Here is a 9,969-nt window from a genome sequence, read left to right on the forward strand (position 1 = left end):
AAATATTTTCGATCTGTATTTTCAATAGGACTGCGGAATAAGCTTTTGTGCTGAACCATTTCAGCTTCAACCTTGTGTTGCTTTGTTTTATGTAATTTCGCGAAGAAATTGAAAAATGGACGACTAAGGCTTATTTGCGAAATATAAACAAATACTTATTGATTGAATTGTTTTCTGAGTTATAATTATTTGTTTATTAATTTGAATTTGAAGTAATATCTTCAAAATTACTATAGACTATTATGTAAAACAAACAAACAAATAGATTTCAAATTAATGAAGTTAATCTATTATTATTTTTATTATTATTATTATTATTATTATTATTATTATTGTTATTATGATTAACTTATACTGGCATTCATTTATATATTTTGTTAAAAAAAAATAAAAAAAAAAAAACAAAAAAAGGAAAAAAGAAAAATGAATATAAACCAGAGTAAAGAACACTTTTAAAATGCCACAAATTGCAAAAGGATATAATAATAAAATTGCGTTCAAGTGGGACTTGCACTCACACACTCAAGTATCCATGCATGGCTTACACAATTACTGAATACGCAGGCCTTTGAAGGTAAAAAAAAAAAAAAAATAACGAAAAATATATGAAAATTTCTTCTTGATGTTAAGTCAAATTTCGGATACCCATCAAATTACATTTGAAATATTTCTTAGTCACACATTCACATTTTACATTTTTATGCGAAAATTGAATTTCTAAATTCTAAATCTAAGGCTATGACTATTGTGTTGTATTGAAATTTTTGTGTTGAAAAAGTTGCATCTGGATTGCAGAAGAAAAAGATGGATAGAAATGCTGATTAGTTTATAAGTTTAACGAAAAGAAGGGTGTGTCTGTTTCGAAAAATTTACGCACATTAGATCCGCGTATCCGATGCCGTATGTAGTTAATAAAGTATTAAGCTCGCACACTGTCACATTGACATTGACATTCAGCGCTAGATTTATTTCTTTAGTTGCATTTTTCGGTTGTTACAAATTGAATAACAAATTCATTGGACTCTTTTGGGCGATGGATAGATGGATGAATGGATGGATGAATGGATGGATGAATGGATAGATGAATGGATGGCTGGATGGATGGATGGATAATAAAAAAAATACATATGAAACAAATTTATTCAGCTCTAATAGCGAACGTCAAACAACGAGAATAGATGATGATGTTGATGAGATGGACTAAATAAAACTCAAAAAAAAAAAAAAAAAAAAAAAAAAAAAAATACAAATAAAAAGAGAATTCACATATCCATACAGATATACACACGAACGCATATATACGTACGCATATATACGCACATACACATATCCACTTAAAAAAGAAGCAATAATTACGCACGGAATTGAATAGTAGTGCGCCATTATTCTCACACCAGCTTACACCAGCGATGGCAACGGTTTCGGGATTTAAATGCAGGGATGCATTTAGCATGTATTGCATTTTTTTAAAATTGTCATCAGGATTTGTATATGCGTTGGCAAACAGGATACTTGCACACGTACATTTATCTATATAGTAGATATTATATATATATATATATATATATATATATATTTATATATTGTTATGCATGTGTATGGGTCGTGGTACGGTCTACATTTACGAACATTGACAATTGGCAAACCAAACAAGGCAACAACAAATACATAGCTCTACAATGCAATGGACGACAACAGGCAACTGTTGTTGCGTTATTCATCATTTTATGCCATTGCATATGTACTTACCTAAATATATATACATATACACTCACGCAAGTAAACAATGATAGGAGAGACGGAATTAAAAAGTAAAAAACAGAAAAAATAACGATTGTACACACAATTCAAATATTAAAACTGCGTAAAAAAGTTGGTTGCATGTTCGGTTATCATTGTCGTCCATCAAATGTTTTTAAATGCGTCACTGCATCTGAATCTCAATCTGATGATGTTGTTGGTGATATTGCTGTTTACTGCTTACTTGCTAGCTATAGCTAGAGCTTATGATGATGATATGATGATGGCGACAGCGACGACGAGGACGACAATGATGATGATGGTGAACAAGTGTTGGCAAGTACTAATATTCCATTCGCATATGCCGGGATTATGTTCAATGGACATGTGTGCCTGCGTTTATGTGCCTTTAAAAAAAGAAAATAAAAAATAAAAAAAAAAAAAATAGATGAAAAAATGCAAAAAAAAAAAAAACAATTTGTTGTCAGCCACAACCAAAATCTCATCATGCGTAAATCTTCATCATGCGTTTTGGTTTGGTTTGTTTTAATTTTCTAGATTTTTTTTTCTTCTTTTTTTTATTTTTTTTTTTTTTTATTTTATTTTCATTTTTGCATTTAGAACGAACGCATTTTTGTAGAGTTTTGTTTTATTTGAAATGCACTCATGTTTTGAATTGTTATGTTGCGTTATTTGTACGTGCGTGTGTTTACGTGTGCACACACACACACACACACACACACACACATCCATACCGTATTATACACTTACATATAAGCATGTTGATGTATTACATATCAATTGTTTAGCTTATTTTCCAACCTCTACCTCTACACGTCTATCGTCATGATGCTGTTGTTGATGTTCAGAATGATGAGAGGCGATGTCTACTGGTTTGCTATCAGACAAGAGCTAAAACGGATTTCATTTCATTTCGTCGTCATATTAATGTTGATATTGTTGTTGAGTTTGGTTTAGTTTGCTAAAGTTTGTAGTTGAAGTGGTATTTTGTGCATAACCGATCCCTTTCTATTCTACATTTTATTCATTTACATACATATAGATATATGTATATAGATATGTATATGTAAACATATCGATATTCACCCACGAGTCCATTTTCACATACATTTAAAATGTTACTCTCATACTCATGCTACGTTATGCGTGCATTGTGTGCGTAAAGCTATAATCAAACGCATTTTTTTCTGTTTATTTTACATTTATTTATTTTACTTTTATTTATTTATTTTTTTTTTTTTTTCTAAATAAGACCATTGTTATGTCTGATGTGTTATATCTGTTTTATCCCTTTTTTAATTTTTGCGAAAAAATTGCTTTTTTTTTTCATTTTGGCTTTGATGAGAAACAACAATTTTTTTTTAGTAACAAAAACAAAAACAAATACTAATTAAACATATTTTATTTCTTTGTTATTGTTACTGATGATAACGTCCATCCATTATGGAGGAATGATTAACGTAAAACCATTGAGAGGCTATTTGTTAAAAGCTTATATACTTGTTAGATGTGATTAAATTGGAGGAATGGGTGAGTTATATGGGCATAAGTGTGATTGAAATGTATTTCTTATTATAATAACAATGGAAACTTTATTGCCTACTTTTACGCGAAATATCAAAAAAAAAACTTTGTTACTGGAATTTCGTAGCGAGAATTCCGATAATCTTGAAGAGAGGGTACATTTATAAGTCTGATAGATATTCATTGCCCGTACCATCATCTGCAAACGTAATGATACCCACTACCATTACCTTCATCCAAGGAGCTACTACTAAGCTTGCCTTGAATTTTTTTTTATTTTCAATTACTGTTAGTTTATTTGATATTCTTACACTTTATGTGGCGAATTATACTGACATATGAGATATTTATGCCATTTTATGGGCGTAACCCTGAAAATTTCTAAATACCGTTGTTTGAGTAAAAATTTGAAAAACAATCGCGTTTGTTTCGCTATTTAGAAAACTTACTAGAAAACTCCAACGTTGGTCAGATCAATTCAATTATTTCGCCTTAAGATTGCTACGCATTTTCGAAACATGCAGAATACGCAGGCAGTTGAGCACACTCAAGTCGTGTCTTACTTACCTGCAATAGGCAGATGGGATGAAGATATTTGTTAATCGATGCGTTTTTTTTTTTGCTTCTTCAACTTGACTGCATGCATAACTAATCGCATAAAGAATTTTTACAATATTTAAATGTGCATTTTACATACATACATATAATTGTTGAAAAGCTCAGAAATGTTAACTCCTTCGCGACGGCGCAGTAGTAAAATATTTTGTCACTTTTCACGACGGAGTACCTGCGAACTAATAGATAACTGCCGTATGCAAAAGGCGTCAGCCAATCATATCATGTACGGCAGCCATCGGTGCAAGTGTTCAATATCATATTTAAAATATGATCATATATAAATATCGTATAACTTGGCACTTGGGAATATTTATTAAATCTATTCGAGAGCTTAAGATGATGAGAACTTCGTTTTATTCAGTCGATGCTGGCGTTAGCATTCAAATTTTCTTAAGTTATTTCTTCTTTTGAATTTAAAGCGCACAGTAAACTGTGCAAATGACTTAATCTAATGCTCTCACGGATGATCGATGCACTAATCGTTCTTTCGCCTAAAATAATTTCTTGCGTGTGATGAAAATTACCAAAAAAATTTCTTGCATTTTATACGCGTCGTTTCCAATATTTACCAAATAGAGGGAGACTAATATCGTCACTAACGATTCTATTGCTTAGCTTTTCAGCACAGTTCTCTTACTGGGCATAATCGTCGTGTAACGAAAAAATCAAAAGATCTTTCACAAGGTTTTCTCTATTTACCTTATGCCGAAAACCATTGAAAGAAATTCCTTTACTAGAAGGACCTGATAAAGTGTTCTCTACTTTTTAAATAACGTACCCAACCAAACGTTTGGATAGTTATGGCCAAATAAATCACCTTAACTTGGAATGGTCCAATTTAATAAAGTTTGAGAGCATTGTTAGCAGCCAACTACAAAATATTGTTTTTAAATATATTCATAATTAATTTATTTATTTATTTTATTCACATCATTTTATTCTTCACATTTTTCTTATTTATACTAATTTTCTTTGGATTCCGTGACTTGTAATAAGACAAAAGAGTTTACGTTCTGTATACGATGAAGATAAGCAGCGTCTACCGAAGAGGGTTTAACTAACCGAATTTTATAAGCTCTTAAACGATTAGTATCGTTAAAGTTACCAACAGCGCGCATTAAACAGCCTGAAATTTTGTAAAAGCTTTCTATGCATAAAAGTTTTTTTTTTTGTTTTTTTTTTCGAAATAATTAAAAAAAAACAATTTACAAACCATTGGAAAAATCTTTCAAGCTATTATTGAAGTCGAAATAGACGCATTGCAGTACAGGACCTTTGCCATCGATATTACGCATTAACAATATGTACTCGAAACGTATTTTTCCTTTAGTATATCTTATCAGTTTTCCTAAAATATCAATTATGGATATTGAAATGTTTGAAAAAATGTTCAAAAATTTTTTACCATAAACATTCCACAAAGCATCTAAATTTTTATACAATTTACATGTTTTTATAAGAAAATCTACTCCACTTGTTAAGGCCACCATCTTACGTCCAGGTTGATTCATTGGATTCGTAATTTTCGCAATTTTATTATCATCTTGTTTTTCCACTTTCACGTTTGATTTGTTTGTCAATGCTCGACTGGTACTTGGTTGTTCTTCCCCACCGCATACTGTAGCATTTAAATTGCTATTGCTTCGAATATATTTGGCTTTGGGTAATGGCATTATGAAAAGTTCAGATTTAGTTTCGAATTGTTCGGCTGCTATAAATCCATCTTCGTGCTGCGAGCTTCTCTTCACCGACTTACGTATACCCAATTTAGTTTGCCTTAATACAGGCGCTTTCTTTTTGACGGCATTCTGAGCCGAATACAAGCTTTGATGAAGTAATTTTTCTCCAAGCGATTTATTATCGATCCCAAAACGCCCGTTAGAATTCTTCTCTCTTAATACTTGAGCTAAAGGTTTGCCTTTCCCACCTAAGTATATAAAATAAACGAAAAAAGAAAAAAAAAAGGAAAGAATTTTATCAAGTGTAATAAAAAAAAATGTAATTCTAAATTTACTATTCGCAAACATCTTAACGCTTGTTGCCCCATCAATATCGTCCAATTGAATGTTAAAACGTAAGTTAAACTTGAACAAGTATTCTGGTATTCCTTGTAACAAAGTAACGGTAATTAGATCAAATCTTTACTTGCAAAAAAATATTCAGCGATGGTCTGACAATTAATTCTCTACACGAAATTTATATTGGATCGTAAAGAAACTCTCACTTCTCTTGTATAAACTAAATGGAAGATGTAAAGTAATAATAATGGAATAAAAAGCAAAAATGGAAAGCGGACTGGATGTGGCCCAAGTTTAGTCCAAGTTTAGTTTTTTTTTTTTTTTGAATTTTCGCTAATTATAACTAAAAGCCAAATGGATAGAATCCGAATGAAGGATGGTTTCAGTGCAAGTTCTAGTGTCTGTTACATACATCCCTACGGACAGAATATGCTCATATGACAAGAGTTGCATTGTATGGTTTAAGGAAAAGAAGGAAAAAGCAAAGAAACGGAAAGGAATGGGAAGGACAACAAAAAAAAGACTATGAAATCAAAGGCAAATAAAGGAAAAGAAACGAAAAGAGAATAAAGCAAAAGAAAGAAAGAAACGGAAAATAAAAGAAAGGAAAGCAAAGGAAAACAAAGCAAAGACCAGTAAGTAAGAGAAAACTTACGGAGACAAAGAAAAGAAAAGAAATGGAAAGCAACGGTGTGGAAAGGAAACGAAACGAAACGAAAGTAAACGAAAGGAAAAGGAAGGAAGATATTCAGAGGTTTAGCTTTAATATTCGATAAGGCTGCAAAAATGTTTGGCAAAGAAAATCGTGTTGTAAACAACACTAATCAACTAATCAGCCTACGTGAACTTTTACAATGACCGGACATATGCTATAATTTATATCATTTTGAAAATAATTTTGTTGTTGTTGGTTTATTCTATAAAATATTGTACTTTACACAACTACTAAAAATGGGTTTTTTCTTGCGAAAGACAATAAACATTATTTCTTAACTGATTTTACGCAGACAGATACAACTAACGCACATAATCTTAGAAAGATTATGATCGTTAGTACGAATTCGTATTGAAAATACAAAATTTATTTAGTAAATTTTCATAAACTTTTAAAAGTTGTTAGCCAATAATAATATTAAATTACTTTCCACGAAATGAAGTTTTAAGAGCTGGGCAACAACACCTTTCTATCCGAATAGCAACTTTGATATTCTTCCGTAATAAACATATTTGGCAGCATCTATGTACCCGACATACTAGATGCTAGAGCAACATAAATCAATAAATATGCATTTCTTTATACATTCAGGCTTTACACTGAGAGATTATTTTTTCTTTATACATTTTGCGAAGAGAGCGACTTTTTGTTTTAACTTACATAGGAATAAAAAATGGAATATTTCTTTAAATTTGAAGAACTTTTATTAAATTCAACTATTTATATATATATATATATATATATTTATACGTTTTATCACTTACCGCATAAGGATATATTAAGTTTGTGCGGATGTATGCAACATCCAGAAGGACTTGAAATAAACTCACTTTTATTACATGGTTTGTCCGTCCGTCCATTTTGTTTTCTTGTGTTCAACGTATAGGTCTCAATTTTCGAAATATTTTGATATATTGATATGTTTTAGCCCAAGGACAAACACTATCCCAAAGACTTCGAATTAAGCGAAGTGAGAAAGGATATTTGATGATCGGTCGTGCCGCGCTATAATTTTCTTTTCTTGTCGTAAATTACAAAATAATTTTGTATTATTATACCACGATGTGCCTTACAATCTCACAGCCAGAAAGGAAGCCTTTATCTTGGATAGGAAGCACCCATTCAAACCTAGACTTGTGACAAACGTACGTTGAGCAAATGTGAATAACATTTTAGATCCACAACCGCAATGCCACGTTTTATAATCGCCTTACCAGGCTTGAACTAAGACAAAGTTTGCGCGAAACTGTCTGTCTAATGTAAACAGTCGCATGGCCGTCAAAATGAAGCTATTAACTTGAAAAAACCATTGAAATTTCTTGCACGAAAATTGTTGTCAAAGATGGATCAAATCGGTCGAAGGGTACGCCTGCCGTGCAAAATAAACTTAGAACACCACAGCTTCTTATTTATAAATTACCGAAGACACATGATAAAAAGTTCCACGTATATGGTATAAAAATGGTAATGGTTAGCCGCATCGCTCCAATATTATGGAGTAGGAAAATATAGTTCTTGGATTCCAAAGCCAAAAACAGGAATGACTCGTGTATATTGTTTTACGTTTATGTACAACTTGTTTGGATAAATGTAAACAACTTCTTGTTGTTCCAAGAAATGGTTCATTTTTCGGACTATGAGTCTGTGAGGCTCATCGCGATAGGGTTCGTTATAAAAACAAGTTCACGGATTATTGTTAAAGAGCGATAATAACAACGAAGATTATTATTATTTTTTTTTTATGAGAGAGTAAGAGTTTTTTATTCCCAAATGCTTCAATGCCAGAAAGCTTTCTGGCAAGAACCTGCTTAGCATTAAGTACGTATTCTATATTGGACTCTGTTTTGTCGCCCCATGTCTCATTTCATCGTCTCACTAGAGATTATTTTTCATTTTCATTCAACTCATTGCGCTCTTTTTGTTCATTTGTTGTTAACGCTCCTCGGTGATCGAAACTCCTTCAAATTACGTAACTTAAAACTATTGATGGGAAAATTATTTTCGTTAGATTTGTGTTTTTATTTGCAGTCAACTTTCAATGTTAAGACTTTCCTTTAATAGGAGCTTACGTAAAATTGCAAACTTTTTCTTTCATATTCTTCGTTCACATTGATTTTAAAATTATTTTCGAGTGTATGCTATTATATGCACACATATATACACATACATATATGTATATCGTTACAGGCATATGAATGGTGTGGCTCCAATAATGATAACTAATCTATGTGCGTTGCGTTGTGAATTTTTTTTTTTTGAGAATGTCTTTTTATGCTTCTTATTATATGGTCAACAGATTTCGTCTGTCTGTCCTCTGGTCGTTCATTTATTTATTCATTTGTCGATCCCTCTCTGCATTGAAAACTGATGAATATGGCATTTGGCTTTGACTTTGAGGCATGACTTTGGCCACTCTCGACGACATTACATCACGAAAAACAACGCAACAAAACACGGCACTATATCAGACATCACCGGCAAAGAGACACTGATGCAACGTACAATTGCAGCATAAATTGTCGTCCAAAGAATAAAAAAAAATAAAAAAAAATAAAAAATGAAAAAAAAAAATGAGAAAAAAAAAAAAAAATGAAAAAGAAAAATGTCATAAATAAATTGCTAAAACAGTGGTAGTCACATCATATGCAATTGTTTACACAAACATTGCATTAGCAATAGTTTGTAATTGCTTAAGTATGTATATATATGTATGTAAACGTTTGTGTATATATATATATATATATATATATATATATATATGTGTGTGTGTGTGTGTGTCCGTTTATGTATTCGTTTATAGTATTTGCAACATTTTTAGCCGCTAAATAAAATGCCATAAATGATCGACTTGATTTTAGTTTGTGGCCCCATACAAATGTATTCTTCTCAGCAGATCTTTCCAATGGCTGTTTGTCTATCTGTCTGTCCACTTTCCACACACACACACAGACACACTTTGTTTTAATATGTTTTCGTCTACATAGAATGGTGACATGTACAAAAAAATGTGCATTTGAGAATTTCAAATGCTTTTCTCGGTAAATTAACTAAAAATGCTGAAAACGCTCCGTTTTTTCTACCATCTCTACAACTTTTTTTTTTTTTTTTTTGCTTTTCGCTTATGTTTTCTTCAACTTACTGTTTTTGTTGCAAGTGTTTGTTTGTCCACTGGTGTCGAATGGTGTCGATAAACTCTTAGCCATTGTTATTATTCTTGCTATTGGCCATTGCCGTGCTACGTTCTTCGCCTATGTGACAACTATTTGTCTGTAAATCAACAACTGGAACAGAGACAAAACAACACAAAAAAAAAAAAAAAAAAAAAAAAAAAAT

At 31.5% G+C, this 9,969-nt stretch overlaps 1 protein-coding gene across 1 annotated transcript; it reads right to left on the reverse strand.

Annotated features, from left to right (window-relative positions):
* Positions 1-4,865: 4,865 nt before the first annotated feature.
* LOC119634512 lies at positions 4,866-9,912 on the reverse strand. The gene is made up of 5 exons (XM_038028733.1): positions 9,776-9,912; positions 5,516-5,830; positions 5,309-5,446; positions 5,117-5,251; positions 4,866-5,029 (listed from the first exon to the last, which is right to left on the reverse strand). Exons 1-5 carry the CDS (start codon positions 9,837-9,839, stop codon positions 4,866-4,868), a joined length of 816 nt encoding a protein of 271 aa, XP_037884661.1. The 5' UTR covers positions 9,840-9,912.
* Positions 9,913-9,969: the final 57 nt, after the last annotated feature.

This window comes from Glossina fuscipes, unplaced genomic scaffold (genome assembly GCF_014805625.2).
Source record: "Glossina fuscipes isolate IAEA_lab_2018 unplaced genomic scaffold, Yale_Gfus_2 3, whole genome shotgun sequence".
NCBI lineage: Eukaryota > Metazoa > Arthropoda > Insecta > Diptera > Glossinidae > Glossina > Glossina fuscipes.